The sequence below is a fragment of the Haliaeetus leucocephalus genome, unplaced genomic scaffold, assembly GCF_000737465.1.
Source record: "Haliaeetus leucocephalus isolate CR32 unplaced genomic scaffold, Haliaeetus_leucocephalus-4.0 Scaffold340, whole genome shotgun sequence".
Lineage (NCBI taxonomy): Eukaryota > Metazoa > Chordata > Aves > Accipitriformes > Accipitridae > Haliaeetus > Haliaeetus leucocephalus.
In genome coordinates this window covers 751,452-775,182 of record NW_010972776.1, presented here as the reverse complement: position 1 = coordinate 775,182, position 23,731 = coordinate 751,452, and the positions used below count along the sequence as shown (strand labels likewise).

The window sequence follows — 23,731 nt, the reverse complement described above, 5'->3', positions numbered from 1 at the left end:
CTCAAGGGCCATAGTTTTTATTCTGAGGACTTACAAATAATTCCCTGCAATGGACGAAGGCAGCTGGGACAAGCACCCATTTCCAGACATCCCCATCCTGCTCACTGGGTACCGCTGCCATAGCGTGGAAGCTGCCAGGGGACCCACCACCATGGCAGAGCTGCTGAACAGCATGGCCACCATGAGATCTTGCAGAAGGCCTTCCTGGCCATCATCACTCCGGGCAGCTCGGGCTGGGGCTGAAGGCAGCTCTCACAGGAGGGACCATCCCTGCAGGGCCGGCGGCATTGGCCGGCTCCTCATCCCACCAGGGGCTTGCCTGTCCACTCTGCTTCGGGGGGAGGATAGGCGACTGCCTGCTCCAGCTAGCACAGGCGGCACATCGGGCGGCAAACAGACATCTGCAAGGTAATCATGACAGACCGATGGAGATGGCTCTGTCCTGCCAAAACCAGGAAAGTCCTTGTGGAAACAGGCGCAGCCCTGCAGCTTTAACCCTAACTATACCAGCCCACCAGAAAGGCTCTGCCAGAGAAACAACCCCACAAGCACCTCGCTTCACTGCTTGCTCTGGCGGCGTTAAGTCCTTCTCCCATTTCCTCCAAAAGCAAAAAAAAAAAAAAAACCAAGTTAGTGCAAATAGAAGAAAGCTATCTCCTTCCCAGGGCCTGAGAGACAAACCACAGAGGCTTCTGCATACTTGTGTAGCTTCTTACTTCCTATCCAGTCATCCCAAAAGCATTCAAGTAATTTTAAATCTAGAATCCTTGTTCAGCGTACCAGGATACCATCCTCAGTAAGAATAGGTCTTGGGGACTGGATCCCCTGTGAAGTGGCTGAAGCCTGTACACACCAAAGCAGGTGTTTCTGCCAAGTGACGCCAGGGCTCGGGCTCCACTGCTGCATTTGTCTCTTCCCAACATTTCTAATGTACCTGCTCCACAGACTTCTACAGGAAAAACAAAAGCAATTTGTATTAATTCTCTCTCTCTATATATAGATGTATCACTATGACCTTCAGACTTATGTGAAAGCCCATTTTAAACTCGAGTTAATTTTAAAAGGCTAATTCTAAGGAAAACTCCACACTGTACGGGCTTGCTAAGAGTTTCCCACCCAGCAGATGCCCACGCTGCCCAGAGCTGGGACAGACACCGGGATGGCTCACTCACTAATCAGACCCAGCACGGTGACAAACATCTTGCTTTCTCCGTAAGTCGTAGGACAGGGCCGGTATTTTGGAGGACAGGTACAGCCTCTTCTCACAACAGATCACCACCCAGAGGATCCCATGTCGCCTCCAAACAGGCCTGAGGCCAGGAGCTATTCCTGTCCCATTGATGAGCTATTGCTGTCACGGCTGTTGCTCAGCAGCACCCAGGCACAGTATTAATAACAGCTAAAGGCTGGCAGCCTGCCAGGCAATGTCCTTGCTGGCAAGAGAAGCCACCATCGCTGCCGGTACCGCTCCTGAAGGCTGGCCCACTTTTGCTGGAAAACATGGGGCGTCTGAAGAGATGTGAGCAGGGGGCAAGCTGCGCCTGGCCAGCGAGCAGCCCCAGCGAGCCATCAGCATGCAGTGATTTTCCACTTGCTGCTGTGTGCAGGCATTTTCCCGAGGTCAGGAAGGGAGCAGCTACTGCAGTTTGCCCTATTAGCATAGCGGGAACAGTAACCCTTTTCTTTTAATAACGCTGAATTGCTGGGCGGGTGCTGACGGGGCAGGGCTGGCAGCGCCGGGCAGGGGCTGCGACACCGACACTGCGCCGGTGGCGAGAAGAAGGGGTGGAGAAGATGTGAAACCTGCTGCCCACGGGAAGCGTCACCAGGGAGGCTGCAGAGACCTTGCCTTTCCAAGGACAGGGCTGAACCCCTCCTGCGCTGGACCAGCTGCCCCATGCCAGCACACGGCACCCCACGGCTGGGGCTCGGGCTGCGATGCCAACCTCAGCACTGGGCTCCAGCCGAGAGGCCAACGGTCTCTGCTGGGCTTGGTGCCCTGCTATTGAAGAGGCACCGGGCACCGCAACAGCTGGACCACAAGAAGCCTGCTGAGATACATGAGCATTGGAAAGCAGCAGAAGGCATTCCCCAGCTTCCTGCTGTCCCACGGCCACCCTGTACCGCTGGGTGAGGTGGCGAGCTCCCTGCCCGCCTGCCACCACTGCCTTTCCCTTAAAAAGTTCCTCATTAAAAATAATGCCAACACGCATGTTCCAGCCTCTGATAGTGCATTCAGGAACATGAGAAAACTGTTAAGATCTGAATTTTTTTTAACAGATGAGAGTCTAAACTCTGGTTTTCATTCTGAAAAGAAGCCATTCAAAAAGAAGTCATGTTGTCTCTTGGACCAGGTACCTAATTCTGTCACTCATAAGGGGGCTCCTGGCCTTTGCTGTTCAACCAGACATTGCCAAACATCCCACTGGCGGTGGCCCCAGCTCATCCGCCCCAGGGAGCAGGTGAGTCCCGCTTGGCAGAGAGCACTGCCTTGGAAGAGGTCACACAGCACCAGGAGGGATGCTGTGGGATGGCGATCAGTAAGGGAACAGTTTTGGCCAGTGCAGGCTCGATTATGAAAGATCACCATCCAACGTGATCAGCCTTGACCCACGCATGCATGCAAACAAAGAGCCCATTTAACGATAAAGGAGAGTTATTTCCAGCAGGGCAGTTGCTGCTTCTACTTTGAGGAGCAACAGACAAGCTACAAATATGCCACCTGGGCTGGTGCTGTGACCAGGACAAGGGGAAATGCCCGGCCTTTGCCTGCGGGGCACACGCCACTCACCTGGCAAACCAGCCCGTTCCTGGTGCTGCAGCCACTGCCGGTGCCCCAGGCGCCCTGTGCGAGGGCTGGAGCAGGGCAAGCAGCTCGCCGGCTGGCCAGGACACATGCCTGGCCCCACTCCTGCCCGAGCGCGCCATGTCGGCGCCTTCAGGGATGTTTTCCTCCTCGTAAGCGAGCCAGCATCAGCAGCAGGCAGCTGCAGCGTGCTCAGCCGTGGCTCCTGCCGGGAGACGTAAGCAGGGGCACGGGCAGGAGGTGCCGGGGACGGGCGCTGCCTGCAAGGGAGGATGCGGGCAGTCGCTCGGCTGCCGGGATGCCACGTGCTGCCGCAGGCTGCACGGGAGACCCAGCACCGTGGGAAAGCCTCCCTCTCTTGACGGACAATTAGGCAATTACTTAATCCCCACGTGCCAGCTCCTGCGGCAAAAGGAAACACTCCGGTGAGCAGGGCAGCACCCCTGTAACCCTTCTGGGGCCAAAGGCGTAAATCCCCCATCCCACAGCAATAGAGCAGCCAGCTGGTCTCACGGGCATCCCCTTGGCAAGCCCCTTCCCAAAGGCCGAGACAGAGGAGTGGGACGTCCCCCTCTGCCAGCACCTGTGGCACTCGCATCCCGCTAACGCTTCACCCTGCAAAGCCAATTACGTTTTTCCTTAGCCCAGATGCGCGCTGGACTCCCTCAGAAGACCCAAGGGCCCCTTGCCTTATCCATGGCTGCAAGAAGCCCCCTGCCCTCCCCAGTCCCCTCAAAGGTCATGGCAAAGGCTGAATCTGTGCATTTCACTGCAAAGAATGGTCTGGTTTGTAAATACCAGTGCATGTATTTATAAATACTGATTTATTTAGTATACACACAAAAGCCAAATAAACTTTTCAGATGACTAGTCCTCACAGGCTCACAAAACTCCCCAATTTCACTAAACAAGAGATGCCATCACCGAAAAAATTAGTCAATGATGTTTTTGTGGAATTTCTGCTGCACAAGCTGGGGTGTGCTCCTGCCCCAATTCACTGAGACCTCTATGGATCTATAAGCCCGCAGCTGTCAGCCAGAAAGCTTGAAGACTTTAACAACAGGTGGTTTGCACCATTACATTCTATTAACATAAAAACGTTAGCCTTGTTAACGACCATCCTGGCTCTCCCCCGAAGCGGGGTGCCCTCCCTCCCCGAGGCCAGCAGCCGCATACCACCCAGGGCTCACCAGGACCCCCCACCTCTGCGCTCCCCAGGCTGCAGGTGAGGGCAGTAACACCACCAGCGAAAACCAACCTCCCAGACCCCGGCGGATGAAGCAGAAATAACCAGGGGCTACAGCCATGGTGGACAACCACCAGGAACACACTGAGCCGGGGCATTGTGGAGGATCTGGACGCCTGGCTCCATCCTTCCTCCCGCTCCTCCTTCTTCATCCACCTGCGGTAGCTACTACCCATTGGGGACACTTGGTCTCAAGCTTTTACACTATCGTTTCCAAATCCACAGGCTTGGCACATGAGCTCAGGTCATTCCTCACCACACACCCCTCGCTCTGTCAGTATTTGAGGCTGATTGGTTTAAGTTCGGGATCTGGCAGTGCCCGGGCTTGTGCTCAGCGTGGGGGAAGCGTGCTATTTACATGCATTTAAAAGAGCACAACTGATATGGTAACGTTTTTGAGATACTATAGACAAGTTACACAAATTACAAATAGATCTGAGTGATACAGAAGGAAAATGGCTTTGAGACCTGTATACCTAACCAATTTTACCTCTATTTAGATTCAAGTACCTAAAAGAGTGTCTGGGAAGAGTCTACAAAGATTCCCATGCTAGACAGAACCCCAGCAGAAACACACTGCTATGCCGTAGTTTTCATATAGGCACCTTGGAAAGAAAACAAAATATAATACAGGCTGCATTTTTATGTGTAAACAAGTGGCATAAGCAGAATGCTCACAGGCAGCTTTCCCTTCCCATGGGAATATTACTGAGCTGCTAGAGCCTGGCGGGGACATTAATCCTCTGCCCCCAAAGGCAGGCGCCAGACCAGCACAAGGAATTGCGAGCATCTCTTATTATTAGCAAGAGCAGGGAGGCTCCTGTGGCAAATGTATAGGAAAGCAAAGGGCTGTGCTATTAACAGCCAGAGGACAGCCCGAGCCTTGGGGCACAGCCTGACTCCGTCCCGGGGGTTGGATGGAGGGGGACAGTCCCGAGCGCCCATGCTCTCCGCACAAGCTCAGGCCCAGAAACGCAGCCGGTTTAGCAAGGGGCTGCCTGGGACCCCTTCCCCTTCACAGCCAGCCTCTCCTGCCTGCACTGGAGCAGCAGCTACAGGGCAGAAAAAGCAGATTAATCCCCCTCCTGCCAAAGCCAAACCCTGCCCTGTGGCAGGGCTGTCCAAGAGAGGCACAGGGAGGGCTGGCATCACACGAGGGGCACCAGCACATGCATAGAGAGCCAGAGCTGGCTGGGTGTGAGGGACATGCTCCTGCCGGTGCCCAGCTACCTGCCTCCGACAGCCAACACCCTCAGCAGCTAAAAAAAATAATCACAGGCAACAGAGACACATCTGTCTTGCAGGCTTGCACAATTAAATGCCACTTAATAAACTACATTTGACCTACTTGTATATTTTTGCACATAGTTCCAGCGACAGCTGTTGTCTGGGGAAGATCACAGCCCTAATTCTGGATGAGGTTTGGGATTAATTAACAAGACAGAGGAATCTCTGTCAGGTGCAGTGCTCTGCTCCCTGCAAGCAAGGGCAGGTCTTTGCAAGTTTAACCCCACATGACAAATTCACATACAGCCTCTTCTCACTTGCGCAGGCTTGGACCATTCACGTACTAAGTCTTCCACACCCGGATTCAGAGGCAAACCCTGTCCAGCACAGCTTCTCGTGCAGAGAGCAGTGCCAGGAACAAAGCAGCTCTGCTCACGGGAGCCTGAAGTCAAATTCCCTGATGGCTCCAAGTACCAGGGCATGCATCCCTGGAGCAGGTAGGAGTACAAATGTGACAGGACCCAAAGGTTTCTGCAAGCCAGCCTGTGCCCAGTTTGGCTTACTGGGCTCTGCTGTCATGCTCCAGCACTCTGGGGGCTCTGGAGGATTGCCACCATGAGCCAAGGACTGTGCTCAACCCACTGCCTGGCCAAGCAAGTCTCCTTGCTAAGGCACAGAGGACCATGGTGCAAAGCTTGGCAGCCAGGAGATGCTCCCAGGTTGTCCTCAAGAGCCCAGGTTTGCTGCTGTGGCTGCAGTCAAACCTGGCCAGAGCTGGGCCGATCTTGCAGGCACCCCGACAGCAGAACACACCAAAGCTGAGAGGGTGCCCAGGGCAGAAGCAGCTGGGTCCAGCAAGCGCAGAGCAGGCGGCAGCACGCTGAAGGCACGGTGCTCTTCCCATACAGGAGCATCACAGAAGACATTTAAAACAAACCAGCATCAGGCACAGCCTCTCTTGGCACCGTTTCAGTAAAAATCGCTGCCACAATGATGCCCTTTCTTTAGGCCATTGACTGCATGAATAAGGAGAGACGCTTCTTGCTCGGGGACAGCCAGTGCCTGTCCCATGCCCACGGGCACCGCAGCCCCAGGGGTATTTCCAGGGCTGGATGGAAGCCACGCGCGCTGCTGCTAAGCTTCTTTGGGGACGCCAGGAAAACTCAGAGGCAGCTTCAGAAAACCCTTTACACAAACCCTCACACGCACAAAAGCATGATTATTTGACAACAAATTCTTTTCTTCCCCCAGCCCCCTGCGGCCGCAGGGGCTGCCAGGCTCGTCCCAGCGAGAGCATCCTGCCCCCGGCCCCGCGCCAAAGGGCTGAGCTGGAGCGACATGCCCTGGTTCCCCACTCCAAAGCTGATCAAGAGGTAGAAGAGGAAAAGTGAAGGAAGCAAAGTATAAACAAGCAGGATCTCTGCCCTGAGTGCTCAGAGCCTGAACTGGCTGTGCTGCTCCGGGCCGAAAGCACTGGGCCCCACAGCCTGCACGGCTGCCTGCCTTTCTGCCGGCCAGGGAGAGGGCTCCAGGGGCCAGAGCAACATGGACTTGTATCTTGGGTTCAAACACACCCACTTGGAAACATCCAAGCCCAAACTTACACAGTCAGGTTACAAGTCCCTTAAAGCACTAAGTCAGAACAAAAGCACCTTTCCTTTCCAAATTACAGAGACGCCTTGAGGCTGTTGAGCCTGAGAAGCCAGCAGCCTCTGCCCCATCTCTGCACTCGCCCCAGTCCCTGTCCCAGCTCCCGTTTCCCCAGGACACATCCTGGCTGTGGGCTGGGTGCCAGACCAGGCTGTCCCCATGCCAAGTGCAGGACTGCGCTGCCTCGGGATTCTGTCGCTGCTGCTGTGAAGAATTCAGAAGCCCTGAGAAAGAAAGTGGCAGCAACCCCATCCCAGCTCTCAGCCACATTTGTTTTGCTAAAGGACTGAATTATGGGGAGAGGCAGGTTTTAAATAAGTGCATGGCATAAATAATTGCACCATCTGTTTATGATTCTGAGACAGCAACACAAAATGCCAGAATAAGACTTGAAAAGAACCAGAAAACACAATCCAAGTGAAATCCAGCAGTTCTTGCTGAGCTCCGAAATTTACACCCTGCCTTTTTCTTGTAGAAAGCGATGAGCTCATCACAGACTCCTGCCTTGCATCAGGCAGCATCTGCAATGGCAGGAGAAGCACAGAGGAGCCCAGCAGCAGCTCCTCTCCTTCCTTCGCGCTGAGCAAAGTGCAGCGGGCAGAGGCAGCACCTGCCAGCAAGTCAAACACGGGGCATGGTCCAAGGGAGGGATTTCCCATCTCCTGGGTTGCATGGGAAAAAAAGCCAAGCAAGCATCCCTGTCCTGCCAGGGAGGGAGTACAGACTGCTCCTCCAGACAGACTTTGTCAGGAGGCGACAGTCCCGCTCCCAGTGGGGAGCCCTGGTGTAAGCCCTCAATCACAGAGCCCTGCTGTCTCCTGTAAGAAGGCAGTTCAACATCTGCCTCGGGGTAACAAGAAAACACTCGTTTAGCCAGACCCAGCTGTCTCGTTCCCCACTCCCTCCTCAGAGCCAGAGGGAGCTTCAAAGAAAGAACCACCTGCCTGCGCGGGGCTGGACATGCTGCAGGTAGACCAGACCAAGAGCATCCCGGATCCCTATCAGCCCTTCACAGCCACGTCAACGGCAGCCCGCTGTCCCCCCAGCTCCCTCCAGCGAGACGGCTGCCCTGGGTGTGAGCAGGCAGGAGGACACCCCAGCCTGGGACACCGGCTGCCCATCCTGCACCCAGCCCGCCTTCCACCCCAAACGCAGCCATCAACCGCTGCGCGGTGCCAGCACACGGCAGGGACGACCAGCCCCAAAACACATTAGGGGAAGACAGGACATGTGCTCTTGGCTTCTCAGCTTGATCCAGGCGTTTGGGGTTTGCAGGGAGAGGGTGGGCAGTTCTGTGCGATCTGGATGCACTAGAGCTCCCAGGAACAAGCATGATCCAGCCAGAGCACTGGTGACACCCCAAGTACCTTCCTGAGCACAACCCAGATGCTTCGAGCACAAGGTACAAGCTTTGAGCCAGGAGATGCCATCAGGAAGGCAACAGCTGTTGGGTATGTGTTAAGCTTCAGCCTGTGTGGGCTTAAGTAGCTTGTAGGGACCCACAGGACTGTGCAAGGGACCACAGCCTGGCACCCGTCAGCAGGTGGAGAACCAGCTCTAGGTAGGGATCTGTTAATTTTAAATCTCATTACCCTTTGCAGCACCTGTCTCGCTGAAGCAAAGAATGAAGCAGGGCATGTATGTATACCTACACACACATACTTAATTCAATGGCAGGAAAAAGTGCCAGGTGCTAAAGAAGCTCAGCCTGGTTTTGGGAATTGCTTTTCTGGAGATGGTTTGGTCAGTCTAAGGGTGGCTCATACAAAGGCCACCATACCTGTGAAAACAACTGAATGCCACACTGATCCCAGTGCCCTATACAGCAGACCCAACACAGGGCAGAGCAGCAGACACGCAGTCTCCTTTGGAAAACCAGGGAAAATTAACTCCTGTCCATATGCAAGGGAGGGGCGAGGCAGGGCATGCAGCAGCTACAGCAGCTATCCTGACTGCCTGGCCATGTCTATAACCACTTGACTCAGCGCAGGAGCAGACCCCTCTTACCAGAACCACATCAGAGGAAGACGTGCTCCTGCCCGACCATGAACCTGCGCAGGAGCAAAGGTGAAACAGGGCTGAGGCTGGGCAGGAAAACTGCACAGCACTCCGGCCGCTGCCTGGGCAACGGCAGAGCAGTCCTAACATCAGCAGCCACTCCAGTGGCTTCATGTAGCTTCAGTTACAAGAGAAACAAAACAGAGTTGTTTTGCATGGGAAAGCATACCAGAAGGCCCAGCCTGGTGTGCAGCAGGACCGGGAACAGTCGGGCTGGAGCTGCCTGGAGCCCCAATGCCTGCTGCTTGCTTTGTGCTTGGGGAACAGCCGCAGGGACAAGGCTTGGCTGGTGGTTCTGTGTGCAGGCATGGCTGCCCTGCTCTAAGGGCTCCAGAGCCCATCAGCCCTTTGCAATCAAATTTAACAGGGAGCCAGAGGCCTCGAGGGTAATTATGTTTGTATGAGTTTCTTGTAAACAGAAGGACTTAAAAGGGGGGACAGAGGTCTTACTGAGACCCCAAGAGACAGAAATGATGCACAAGGAGCACAAATACAACAGGTGAGGGAGCCCACCCAGGAGCCTGCTGGTCCACAGCCACAGCAGAAGCCTTGAGCAAAGCCCACGATCGACCAGACCCAAATGCGGAGGAAACCAGCTGGCGCAGATTCCCCAGGCCAGAGCTGCTTGTCCCAACAGCCTTTCCTGCAGGCCCCCAGGGACCTGTTTTGCCCTCAGTCCCTTGAGGTACTCCCTGCTCGCCTTGACCACCACCCCAGGGCGAGCGGGAACTTGGTTCCTACTTGGGTAGAAACCCTGCAGGGCATGAGACTGTTAAAGGGTACAAAGTCAGCTTCATGCACTGGATTTAAACTGCACCTCACTGGTCTGAAGCAGGAGTTAAGGGTACAGAGAAGACAAAGACATCTGACATCAGCCAGGAGCACCCCAACCTCAGGACCAGCCAGATGCCTGAAGGGTGCAGGTAACGGGGCACCCACAGTCACCGCACTCTGAAATGCCTCGTTTCTGGTTGTGAATATGCCTAAAAGACAGATACACTTACCAGCCAGTCAGGCCATGTCTTCATTTCCCCAGCAGACAGAGAGAAGGCATTATCCTCATCTTCCTCCCAGTCTGGGATGTTGTGGTCTCTCCCCAGGTCTGCCTGGAGCACCTTGAGCTGCTGCACTGGATGTGCTTCACTCTGCTCGAGCACGTACCCATGCTTTGTCTGAGAAAGTTCATCAAAGGCCAATGCTTCACCACTGCCGAAAAATTTACTCTTGCTTGGAGCATCCCCTCTGTGCCCTGCATGATTCTCCACAAGGCTGATAAACCTTGAATGGTGCCCCCAGGTTCTCCTGGGGAAAGATCCACCCAGAGAGCACGAGGAGTCACCGTCTATCGAAGCATAGTCAGGCTCATCCTCAGGACTGCGCTCGCTGCTTGTCGGACAGAAGAAGCCATAGACACCTTCCTCATCAACTGAAGAGTACCAGGTCAGAAGCTCATCCCACTGGCCTGGTGATGGAGGCGGCTTTGCTCGGCATTCAACACTCCTTGCCTCCATTGTCCATGGACAGAAACCACTGCCCGATGCAGGGAAAACTGGCAATGCAAAAACATATCTTAGCAAGAACCACCCAGAAGATGGCATTTATTTTGCCTTTCCTCATTTTCCTTTCCATTCCATTCGATTAGAAAGAGATGTAATGGTCCTTACTCCAGGTGTGTCCATGCTTTACTCACTGGAGTGTGCAGACCCTGCACCACTTCTTTCTGAGGTCGCAGCAAGTCATAAAGCTCAGCTACTCTAACTCTCAGTCAGGTCAACAGGTGCTTTAAAATACCTTGTACGCATTGGAACAACAGCAATTAGCAATAGCTGTCCATTCTGTAGCAGTTCCCTGTATGTTGTCCACTAACATACCTCCTCGCAAAAGAGGTTACCTGCACAATTGCCCTGGGACCGCTGCTCAGCCTGTCCCCACTTTGGTTTTGTATTCTTCATTTCTCTCTTAAAATAGAGAGCTGCTTTTACCCTTTCAGAGGGAGCTTGTGTTTCATGTTATGCTCTTCACACTGCCAGCAATGCAGCACTGGGAGAAGAGATGGGGTTTGCAAGGGCCTCTTTGAGACATGTATCACCCAGGTGCTGTCTGAAGGTTTGTTTCAAGCCAGTGCAGCTCAGGAGATGCTGTCTCAGACCTCTCGGGAGGAGCTGGGGCCATGCCTTCTGCACATGCAGGCATTCAGCCAGGACAGATGGCGATCGCTCCGTCTCCTCCCGCCTGGGCACAGTGGCAGCGCTGGGAGAGCTTGTACCCCCGTGCCACCAAACCTGCAGCAAGAACGGAGCATCAGGGTGGCAGCAGTCTGCCCGGCTGCTGCCCATCCACATCTGCCTCACTGTCCCTAAGGCTCTTATTGACATTCAGCTCCCCGGCTTTGGTCTACAGCACAAACAGCAGCTTATCAGACACAGGCAGCTTAGGAAGCCAGATGTGCCAAGGTGCCAGGAACAGGGAGGCTGTAACACACTGAACAAAACCATCCCCGTTTGCTTTCCTGTAAGAACAAATGGCTTTGAACTCTGAAACGTGGGCAGAGGGTGGCAAGGTTCAAGGAAAATAACCAAGGTGGAAATAACGAAGCTATCCTTCCCACATCGGCAAGTACCTTTTTCATAGCTTTTTGTTCTCACTAGGATCAAGAATAAAATCTAGAGCAAACCCTGGAAACAAGGGTTTCCTTACTCCTGTCTTGCAGGGACCCATCCCCACGTGCAGCACGGGCCTTGTCCCCCTGGACAAGGCGACAGCAGAGCAACGCAGTGACCCTTACGTCTGTCAACACCAGCAGCCCCATGTGTAGGAGCTCCCTGCCTCACCGCACCTTCAGCTATGTTAGTTCCGACGAGATACCTGCTTTGCTCAGTGCAGCGTGCCCCGGCCAGCTCCCCTCGCTGCCTGCAGAAAGGCTCACCCCGCCGCGCTCCCAGGGCAAGCGAGCACCCCAAACAGCAAAACCTCTGCATGCACACTCCGGGCTCACAGCCTTGCCTCTGGGCTGAGTACGAATGACGTGAAGATTTAGCAGTCTCTGACTTGACTTCCAGCCTCTGCAGCCATTTCATCAGTCACCTGTCAAGAAAGCCAAAGGTCAGGAATCATGGGTTCACTGTGCCAGCAGTCAACAGGTTCACTGGATGAGTTATTCCCTGATTTTACTGGGAAAGTCCTTCCTTTGTTACCTGCACCATTCATTTGCTCTAACATACAATCCAACACACAGAATATTAGTCTTAAAAGATTAGTTTTGCAGGAAAAAAATGCTAAATTGAAGCTTTATCCAAGTAAAGTGTAATTACTAACTGCTGAGTTGCATCCAGGAACACCTTCTTTTGAGCAGAGGAGTTGCATTTCTAGCACTGGTTCCCCGCAGGGCGCAGGAGGACCAATGGCCAGACCCACTCTCCTGGAGAGCATCCCTGCCGCGGTTCAGAGCTGTCTGCACCAGAAGCTGCCATCCTGCCTGCCTGCAAGCAGGCTGCAGCTCCCCTCCACTGCCACGAACCTGTCCCCAGGCACACGGGAAGAACAGACCCCCCAGCACCAGCGTCTCAGAGAGGATTTCAGCCGTGCCTGCTCCTGCCAGCCTGGAGAGCCCAGGGATCCCAGCCCCACTGCTTTCCCCTGGGACGCTTCAGAGTGCAGCCTTTCAACTTTCCCCAGGTTGTGAGCTGGCCCTGCCTGAGAGCAAGGGCTTGTCTCTCTAGAGAGGAAAACAAAACAAAACCGACCACCCTTCATTTCTGCACCATGAATTTGCATTTCAGAACATTTGGACACATTAGTTGGAAGGGAGAAAACCCACAACAAAACAAAGAAACAAAATCCTAAACAATGTGTTGGTAAAACTGCAGCCTCCAGCTTCTGGGGGTGCAGAAGGTACCCCAGAGCTGCTGCTAAGGGACTTCACTTGCCACCCTGCACTGCCTGGGCACTACCACCCGGTTGCGGCTGCCGAGCTGAGGGAGGTGGGATGTTCCAGCCCTGCTCATCCCGACTGCATCAAGCGCCTTTTGCTGGTGGAAGATCCCCCCTTCCCTGCAGCAGAGCTGGGGTCTCCTCCTCCTTCCCGGGGCAGCCCAGCTGCACAGCACCCTGCAGGTGGGCTCAGCCTTCCCTGGCCAAGCAGGGTGGTCCAGGGGCGAGGGGCTTGGGCTGCCTCAGTTTCCCCCTCTGCTGCAGTTTGCGTGTGAGGAGGAAGGTGCACAGTGCACCTGTATCCCCACAGTGCGGGAAGAGGGCAGGTCCCTCTTACGCTGGGACCTTTGGGCGTGAGAAAGCAAAGGTTGCTCCCTCCCAGCTGGAGGGCTGGAAAAGGAACATGGATGAGGGAGGGCAACATTTCAGATTATCTGATCGACTGAAGAGGTGTACTCGGGAGAGTCTGATTAACAAATGGGATTTTCTGACTTTAAATTACTTACAATTCTTAAAGATTACATTAAAGAGTGAATTAATTTTGTCTATAGTAACCTTGCAAAAAAAGTTAATTTTGACAAACATTAATGATACACAAACTTTCCAGAAAATAAACCCGAAACCCACAGAAAACACATCACTGTAGCCACCGGCAAATCTTAGTATTTTTCAGTCCCTCATTACTAGTCAGTCTGCACTTGCGTTTAAGTACTCTCTCCTTTTTGCTAAGTGTCCTCCCCCTTGCACCAATGACAGGAAAGTTCACGCAGACTATCAAAAGGAGGAGGAAGCAACAACCCATCTGCTCAATAAGCATCAGCAATGGACAACGTGCAAACTGCTGACAAACCAGGATGGTCTCAGACCAGTTCTTTCAGGTGTAACAATTTTGCTTCCAAGAGCAAAGCTAAATAGACTGCAAAACACCGCTTCTGCAAAAAGGTGAAGTTTTTTGACCCTTTTGTGACCCTTGATAACATCTCTTTTACTAATGTGCAAGGCAAGCTACTTGGATTACATTAGCATCACTCCAAAAGCAAGACTGTCTTAAAATTTGCTATGCACTTATGTAAGACCAATTTTAAAATGTTAAGCCTTGAGTAAGCCCTGACTCTAACTGTACAAAACCTTAAAATCTGCTCAGCTTTCCACCCACCAATAACTTGGGCAAGGGTTAAAGAAATTGCATTGAGCAATTGCTCCATGACATGCAGAAGTGCAAGAGGATGGTACGCTTCAGAGCATAAACACATTAATTGACTAATAGATGGAAATAATCCAGAAAGTCTTAATGATTTCCTATGCACAACTCTAAGTGAACTTACTCTAATTCGTATCTTGATCGTTATCATCTTGGGGAGGAAAAAAGACATGCTTAATCATTTCCCCACTGCCGTAGTAAATAGGTGTTTTTAAAAAAAATGCCCCTTGTTGAATGAAAGTAATCTTCTTGCTCAAAATTGCATAAATATTACAGAAAACGCAGAGACCCTATAGCACGAGTAGGTCAGGCACAATGGTATGAGCCTCTTCCCACATCGTCGGTGACAGCCACGGTTGGAAGCTCAGAACTCACCTCCCCAAGGCTGCCTGCAAGCACCTCGTCCTTGCTCAACAGGACACAAAACAACAGGCTGCTGCATCCCAGCTCTCCTCCGATGGAACAGAAAAAAACGAGGGGAGAAAGAGAGAAAAAGCCAAGCTCTGAGGGACTGCAAGGTCATGCCGCCCTCTTGTGACCACCGGGACATTTTGGCCTTCTCCAGCCCAACAACTGAGGGCCCTGGAGCACCCTTAGCCATGTCCCGGCTGCCACTTCCTTCATGAGAAGGCTCCTCAGCCAAGGTGCCAGGCTGCTGCAAGAGAGTCCTCGCTGTCACCCCATGGCACACTGCAAGGGCATGGATGTGCTTCAGGTGATTACCTCAAATTCCAGTACTGGTCAGTGATGGTTTTTAATTGCCATCCACTTATTAGGCCACCTTCCTACCAAGTTTCTGCTCCCTCTTTACCCATGCCTTATTTAGTCCCTTCGTATTTTCATCACAGTGCACTCAGTCCCGGTAAGCACTGCTTGGGCAGGCTTGAGTTCATTAGGGGGTTACCAAGACCTTCCTCCCCTAAAGCTGCAGGCAACAAGAGAGAGGGGCTGCCTGCATGAATACCAGTTTAAGGGTAAGCCAGCACAGCTGTTCATTCCCCTTAGCAGAATCCGGGACCAGATGGGAGCACAGGCAAGCTTCAAGCACAAGCAAACTGATGTCATGGCCCACCTTTGAGGGGCTCTGGCACACACACCTGACACGTCCTGCTCTGGGGTACGGAGTGCTCAGTGTTGGGCCAGGGAGAAGCACTGGGCAGGGACTTGGGGAGGCTTCCACCCTTCTGTCCTGCTGCTGTTACCAACAGGCAGCTCCCCTTTGGTGGCTCGTCCTTGCAGAACCTCAGGGTGCCTTACTGGCCCATGGGCATCTCTCTCATGGACCTGTAACAAGAACTTCAGGGCTTTCTTTTCCTCCCCAGAACACAGAAGTGTTGCTCCCCTACAGCGCTGCCCAGCATAGGACAAACGGCCCAGCATACGCAGACCAAATGCTTGCTCTGGTCCTTGCCCCAAGATAACACTAGCACAACTGGCTAGGACATAAGAACATCAAATACTGTTGTGTATCTGCAATAGCAGCGATGTTCTTCTAGCAGAGGGAAAAGGATTTACACCTCAGCCTGGTGCTTCTACCAACATCTATTAACTCACTGATGCACAGACACACAAATCAAATGTTTAAAAGCATTCCAGGCCATATAAAATGCCTTTTTATGTCCAAGTATTGGCAGGATCCCTTTGGAGTGCCTCCGTGCTTTAAGAGAGGCTCTGCCAGCCGCAGGTACTGCCTCCCAGCCAGGCCCGGGGAGCTCCTGTGGGACAGGCCATTCCTTACCACTAACCTGAAGTAAAGCCTGCACAGTACTTTTAAACCACACATAAGATTGCCCAAATGCCTTTCAGTGTGTTTTAATTTATAAAGTTAAAACAAATAAATTCTTTTCCTTTTCATTGGTATTAAATAGATCAAAATTAAATTCAGATTCAAACACATACAACTTCAGCTGATAAACAGTATTAAAAAAAATCTTAGTAGGAAAGAAAGCCCGGTTTACACATCAGAAAATCATCCACTTTCTCTACACAAAAGTTAAACCACTTCATTAAAGGCAAGACATCTGCTTTTCTCCTTGCTCTCCTTCCCTCAGCCAGCTTTAAACAAGAAGGAAGAGACTTTTTCCCCTTAGAAAGCATGACAATTGAGTTATCGCATACCTTTTCACAACAAATTAAAAATATATGTTGTGGTTATAAGGATTACTTACCTGCATGCATTTTTGGAGGAATGCATTCTCTAACTGGCTGAACAAGATGAAGTACCATTCAATGAACAGGCACTCTCAGCGCTCTCATGTAATACCATCATTTTAAAGGACTATCATCAACAGGAATTCTGGGCAGTCTGCGAATATCAAATAAGCTTGAGGTATTTCACTTGCCTAAACCTGAAATTTTTCAATCATGCTTTAATGTGCCTATATCTAGTTTGCTTTGGGAACCACCTGTTTGCTGAGGGGCAAGCCAATTCAATAAAAGCAGTGGCTCTACAGAACATCAAAGTTTGGCTGAGGAACAAATTCCAGTTTTGGCTTCTTAATTTTTTGAAGTCACATAAGACAGTTAATCTTCAATCAATCAATCTGATGCTCATTTCTACTGGTGCTCATCGCTTGCTCTCTCTGCCTTTCCAAGCAACTATACTCATAAGAAGGGCTATATTTTTCAATAGATTATCATCTTCAAGTTGAAGGGCCAAGCCACTCCTAGTGAAGCTCTTCCAAAGCCAATTATAAGATTATAGCGGGAAAATTATTTTTGACAAGATATACTGTGTCCTTTTAAGCATATTGGCATCAAGCACATCTCACACAACAGAAAGCCGAGAGAAGCAAGGCAAATCAGGCAACGAGCTACAGCAACTAGAATTCCCGGCCGAGGACATTAACATCCTCTACTCTGCTAGAGGAAACGATTAAAAAAACCTCCGTACATAAGACATGTAACTTTATTCAACTGGAGGCATAAAAACTCAGAAAATCTAGTTCCCTACCTGCATCCTGCCAGCTAAAACCTTAGGGCACGTGACATAAACCCAGCTAAAGATTTTACAGCTTTAGAAGATGATGGCTTCCATACTAAAGGATTGCCATGAGTCAAAAAACAAACAAACAAAAATCACACCATCATACAACCAGTGTATTTCTGCCTATCCTTTCAGATTAAAAACACCTCTCGACTACAAACTTCGGTGACCAATTGAACAGTAGATCTAGTTAATATGAAAATAATTTTCTTCTCTCTTGTTTAAGTCAAGAGCAATGATACAGAACAAACCATCATGAGACTTATATCCAAGTCAAAAACAAGCAAGGAAAAAGCTGGGATTTTAATTCTTCTTAAAAATAATTTTCCTTCTTTTCAAGAACATACTGGATCAATTAAACGTTACTCCAACTATCTTTCAGATATAATATCAGCCTAAGTCACAAGAAACTACAGAGATAGAATTCCAAGGATTTCTATAAAAGCATGGTTAAATTCTTGTGCTGCAGCAGGAAAGAAAGATTTGGCTCAAAGAAGCCCACTGTAGCCATCAAGAGCATTACTATCTACTTCCCTTGAATATTTCTTTTCAGCTTCATAAAGCTAAACTAATCTTTAAATAAATAGAAAACTGTGCACTTAAAAGAAAAATCACATTCCATACTAGTAATAATTTAATGGAAGTTTAAAAATTCTCCATTTCCATTTTATACCCATATCTATGAAACACTACAGTGCCTGTTGCAGCACCTTAGAACAGCCCCAGACAGAGGTGTAAGGCAGGCAGCAAGAACAGCTTCACGCATACTCACTGGTAACAACCATTCTGCAGCAAAGCTGGGTCCCTGCTGAGAGCAACTGATTTTTCCTTCCCTCTTCTCCACACTCCCAGAAATGCAAAACGGTACTTCTAATCTGCATTTAGAAATTTCCATCCCAACTATCAAATACTTATAGTGTTTATAGCAGAAACTGCACTTTTATATATAAATATAAATTAGGCATATTTACACCTCAGCAGGACTCACGTACATCAATTTCAGGTCTATCTGCGTTACTATAAGAAAAAGGAAATATGCTAATTTTCAGGAAAAGTAACATTTTAACAGCAGCTTTTTCATCCCCAGATGTTTCAAAGCTCTCCCCTTGGATTGCTTACTGAAAATAATGGACAACAAAAATAATTTCTGTACAGTTTTCAAACCACAATTCTCCAGGTCTCAATCCCTATGCTGAAATATAAATGACACACTTCTACACCTGTATATGGTTCTCCCAGCAAGGTACAAAAGCGCACCTACAGGTAATTGGAGAAGAAAGCCTCCCCCCCTTTTACAAAATGTATTAAGCAAAAAAAAAAAAACCCCCAAACAAACAAAACCCCAAAACGTATAGAAAAGTTTCTCACATCTCATAAGTACAAAGAAACAATATGCAAATTTGTACACATTTATGTTGAAACGCTGTCCATGTAAACAACCAAATGAAAAGTCACATACAAGCAGTTAAGACTGGAATTCATAACCTCCTTCACAGCAGCCACCACCTTCATCACGATTTAGTTTCCTTCCTCCAACCTGTTTTAAAACTTTTGGGGATAAGTCTTGGTGCAGTATGTTAGCACCCAAACATCTTGAGTATCAAAACCTCAACTTACTTCACACAAGCTTTTGTTTTGTTTTTGTTTGGTTTTTTAACATATATACATACACACACACTTTACTTTGTGCTCTCCAAACAATTTCCCATTCTCAGTATGCAGAGTGATAGCTAAGTCCCTGTTGCAAACTAGTTTTGACTGTTTCTCCAGGACTTTTAACTGTCTAATCTACCATCACATGAAAAGATTTGTAACTATCCAGTGTAAACACACTCCCTCTCAAGATACGTGGATTAGTCAGTGTAACTATGGTGTTGAAGGCATTTGGCTGAAACACTCTTTCTTGACACACGAAGGGATGAAACAAATACACAACACATGTATATGAGCAAAGGCAGTTCCTGTCCGCCCAGCTCCAATTAACTGCAAAATGGACCAAACTTATTTTTTGCTGAAATCTAGTTTCAAAGTGAGAGCTCACAGTCCTATGATGCACTTTATATACATTTCACCACTCTGTAAGTGAATGAAAAAGGAGTTGAACACATTTCTTCCCTACCCAACATGGAACAGCAATGAAGTTCTATTATTTCATAAGGCATATTCATCTTCAGTGAGAATCCAAGCACAAGCAAGAATTCTGCCAAGTCGTGCGATCGTATAACTTCATCTTCATCTACCCAACGTCTTGAAATTCCAGGATCTCCCACTCTATTCCTTAGGTGGAATAATCCCTGTCACAGTGGGCATTTTTTATTTAACGCAACTAAAGAGCCGGGCTAAATAAAAAAGCCCTCAGCAGCTGGACCTCTGTATCTTTCAAAAAGAGGGACACACAAACGACCAACTTTTGCAGTTCTCTGGCTTTATCCCATAACCTGCCTTTTTACAATATCTATCTATATATAAATTAGAAAGAGATAAAGCCAATGATGAACTGCAGTGCTCATGAAAAAACTTCAGTCCATATTACACAGTCTCTTCTGATCGGAGATCACTGAGGTGTAAAGGTGAGAATCATCCAGCTGATAACAAAGTAGAAGAGGAAGATGGGGTACACAACAAGAGCTTTGCGGTTTGGAGGCTGACTGTCTGCCAGGAAAGCTGTAGATGCTGGTGAAAAAGAAAAATACTTGAAGTTGAGCAGCATAAAACTAAAAGTCTAAGATCCACTGCACATATTAACAATTTTGAATTAGGATCTGCATTACAATTATGCTGAAAGAGAAAACAGAGTAATCCATTGCTCAATACCAATGGTCTATAATCACCAATTAAAACTTTATCATATAGAAAGATAAATGCTGATTAACATGCTGTAACAAGAGTCAGACTTACAGATTAAGAATAGGAGAAATAATGCAAGGGCACCTGTATGAAATTAGCATTTTCTAATAGTATTTATAACATAGATCACAGCATAAAATACCCAGTAGTCTCACATGGGTTTTAATATTAAATTATCATCCTTCTCCCGCAGGCAATTTGCAGATGACCACGAAAACCAACAGGAGCACAGGCAGAGGCTGAATCTCTGCCAACACAAGGACTGGAAGAACTTTTTCTACAATACTTCAGCAGCCTAAGAAACACCTGAAACTACAATATCCATTGGCTTTACTCAACAGAATGCATGCAGATCTACCTCCTTAAGCATCACGCTACTCAGTGCGCACAACAGCGTTACAACACAAAAAGGTACTCACCTAACGTTGACCAACCAAACATAGCTACTACTACAATAAGACGTATAATGAAGCTGACAGTTCCAGAACCTGCCAGCAGTACCAGCCTGCACACCAGCATCGCTACTGTCAGGGGCAGGACACAGTAACCCAGAACGCACAGGCTCTGAAAAAAGGATCTGGAAAGGAGAGAAAGAAATGGGAAAGAAGTAGTCAAACCAAAGCATTGCAGAAACTCCATGCATGGGAGCATTTTAACTGCTACTAAATAAACCAGCACTCACATAGTTCCTCCAAGAAGCTTTGAGTTTAGTGTGATGACAACTGCACCAAACCAGATGATGACAAAGACCTCAGCAAACTGGGGCCCTCCATCGTCTTTACTATCTGCTGATCCACCCTGAAGCATCCTGTTGTAGGTAACAGATAAAAGGAGTCATTTGCAATCGATGATGGAGTTTTCATAGACTTGGAGTAGATGACGGAATAGGAACCCGAAACATTGATCTCCAGTTAGGCTGCAGACTGATCATTTTTCATCTGCTTGCTTATTTTTAGTAGTATCCTCAATTTTGTTGAGGAAAGGAAAATGGTTGTGGTTCAATTGAGGGGATTTCAGTCCATTTGTTTATTTGTCTTGAGGAGTTGTAAGCATGTTGAGGAGAACAAAACCATAGACAACAGGCTAAGAGATGCAAATTGAAGTACCACAAGTTTGGTAACCTCTCAAAGCAGGCAGTGTAGTGCATGATAAAACACAAAACCTTTAAGAAAAGCTTGTAGTAACTATAGGACACAAGCAACACAAAGCCTGGAAAAGTGAGCATGCATTGGTTTGAATATTTGAATTACACTGTCTACTTTTGCTAAAGCTTTGTCAACATTTTACTGAATGGTTTCTGTACATTGAGTACACAGGTGTGCCTCAATTAGCTGATAGATCTGACCAACGTTTCCACCCTACCCCAGGCAGATCTGCACACATATGCTCCAGTGAAGCACCAGAAACTCTGGGAAGCCACCATCATCTCCCATCTATGAACTACTACAACAGCCTCTCTTTTTCTACCTCCAGGATACGTAGCACATACACTGCAGCTCTTAGACAAAGGTTTTGGCCTGCAGGTTAGGGTGAAAGTTGGCCAAACGCATTAGACTCAAGGGCAACATGAATCGGGATACCTTTCAGTAAAATCATTCTTAAGACAGGGGACTAGGAAGAGTTCACCCTTAAATCCTAAATGTAAAAACAGAAGGTCCTAATGGGCTTGAAGTGTCAGAAACAGCATATTAGAACACCTTCTGGCAAGCACCTCCCCATCCTGTTGCTGATGGGCTTCTTTTCACCTGTGGCTCCTTGCTAGGCAGGGGTCCTTGTTATGCAGAGTTCATTGTTAAGCAGAACTTGCCCCACCACAACGTTTGAGACATTAACTCTTTCAGTCTCTCACAATTTTATATGAAAATCTAAACAGGCAGTTTGCAGAAGACCAGAGAGGATCAGATGAACTTGATCTCAACACATGTAGTCAGAAATTTTTAATTTCTCATTTCTCCACCGTAAAAGACTATAAAATCCCAAATCCACCCACTATAAGTACTTACAGTGCAAGCGAGACACAAAGCACCAAAGGGCCCCACAGATCCCCTGTAGGTAAAGGAAAAAATAAAATCATAAATATCATAGAAGGATGCTCTGTTTCATTTTCCCCGAGAGTAATAAAGCACTCTTTTCCAAATCCCAAGGTATCATTTTGCATATTATGCTTTCTTATAATTTTCTTACTTAGCATCTTATATGCCATATTCTATAATATAATCCATTCAAAGCCTGCCAGGTGCTAAAGCTACCTGCTGTACATATGCCAGCACATGTTCTACTTTTAAAGAGCTTTGGTAACACTCTGATTTTTCATGTTTGTTATTCAGCATTCTACAACAACAGAAAGAACATGGAACAGGCAGTTCTGAATTCCTGTCCCACTGAACTCTTCCTTTTCCTATGTAGGCAAAGTCTGTTGGCAAAATATCCTTTCAAGATTTTGAAAATCTTCTTGTACGTACAGTCTCTCAGGAGCGCACTACTCTTCTTCGGATACATGACATGGACAAATTTCTTCCCAACAGCCTTCAGATCTCTCATCTGAAATAAAGAAGCAACACTTTATCCTTTCATAAAAATTACAGTTCACAACTAAAAGCAGTAAGAGAGAAGTAAAGGAGTATCGATGGTAAATCAAGGTAGGATCCAACCCAAAAATTTCTGTAGCATCTTCTGCAACAAACAACACCTACTTTTTCTACATTCCTTAACAACCACAATGTTTTATCCTTTAATAACACCCAATTAAGAACAACAATTTGCTCCTCAAGGAAAAGAAAATTAATGAAAAATCTTATTAGCTGGGAGTTTTCTTCCAAGGTTCGTCTGAGGCCTTTACCCTTGCAAAGATTTTGAGATCATAGAGAAACTCTGGGGCTGTAATTCAGATATTTTTTGACCCATAAAAATTCATTTTACATAGCTAGTTGCGATGAAGTACAAGTCAAGCAAAAATACAGTTTTTGTATAGCAGTTTTCCAAAGATATTGGCAAAACACATGTTTTACCATAGACAGGGGCACAGACTCACAATAGTGTCCCTAACAGGCTCATCCAGTGTGGAGTAGTCTTCATCAGGAGAGCGAGATCCGACAGGAACAGTAATCTCCCCTTCCACTGGAATATCTTCAGATATTGACACATCCGCGAGACCTGCAAACTAAAAGATTTTTAAAACCTTGAGAAAGAGAGAAATACAAGTCAGCTCAGACTCACTTCAGATGTTTTTCAGCTGGGTTTAGGATGAAAACAGCTGCTTAGAATTCAAAGATACAACACTTAATAATACGGTCAACAACAGAGCCCAGCTGTTGCCTGCTTGATTTAAACAGCTCACAGTCTAAAGAGGCAAGTAGATAAGTATAAGCAAAGCATTTCCATTTTCTTCAGTAACTCCCGATAACCTGCTTTCTGTTCTCTGATAAGATAGCAACAACTAAAGGAAGTGAAAAGCTTGTTTGTGTGTTTCAAGTAGTGTAACACCTGATAGCTGTCCAACCGCACCAACGCGCCCGAGTACCCTGTCCTTCACGGGCTCCGTGGGGAAACAACTCGTAAGAAACCGTACGGAGATCTACAGCCCGAGCTCAAAGTCAAGACTGTCGAGCACCGAACGTCAACAAAACTTATTTCCTCCACCCAAGCGGAAAGCTAGAGCACTCGAGCTCCCACAGACAGGAGCAAACAGAAAACAGCCCGACCAGTTCTACAGTCAACTCCAGGGCAGCCGGGACAGGCCGCAAGCAGCAGGGAGGGAGCGGCAGGAGGCCGACGGCTCCC

At 48.6% G+C, this 23,731-nt stretch overlaps 2 protein-coding genes across 5 annotated transcripts in view; both read right to left on the bottom strand.

Annotated features, from left to right (window-relative positions):
• Positions 1-11,931, bottom strand: part of STARD8 (StAR-related lipid transfer (START) domain containing 8) — an 86,969-nt gene extending 75,038 nt beyond the window's left edge. Inside the window, exons 1-2 of one of the 3 annotated variants that reach the window (XM_010572362.1) lie at positions 11,853-11,931; positions 9,992-10,536 (exon numbers count right to left, since the gene is read on the bottom strand). In XM_010572362.1, coding sequence (XP_010570664.1) covers positions 9,992-10,498 — 507 coding nt within the window. In that variant the 5' untranslated portion in view covers positions 10,499-10,536; positions 11,853-11,931. The other 2 variants (XM_010572363.1, XM_010572361.1) reach the window with 2 other exon arrangements.
• A 4,404-nt stretch (positions 11,932-16,335) lies between these two features.
• The window catches only part of YIPF6 (Yip1 domain family, member 6), a 7,654-nt gene continuing 258 nt past the window's right edge, over positions 16,336-23,731 (bottom strand). Inside the window, exons 2-8 of one of the 2 annotated variants that reach the window (XM_010572365.1) lie at positions 22,983-23,111; positions 22,414-22,492; positions 21,955-21,997; positions 20,634-20,759; positions 20,371-20,528; positions 19,638-19,777; positions 16,336-16,423 (exon numbers count right to left, since the gene is read on the bottom strand). In XM_010572365.1, the coding sequence (XP_010570667.1) occupies positions 19,659-19,777; positions 20,371-20,528; positions 20,634-20,759; positions 21,955-21,997; positions 22,414-22,492; positions 22,983-23,111 (654 nt within the window). In that variant the 3' untranslated portion in view covers positions 16,336-16,423; positions 19,638-19,658. Of the gene's footprint in view, positions 16,424-18,753; positions 19,778-20,370; positions 20,529-20,633; positions 20,760-21,954; positions 21,998-22,413; positions 22,493-22,982; positions 23,112-23,731 lie in introns of those variants that run through there. The other variant, XM_010572364.1, reaches the window with a different exon arrangement.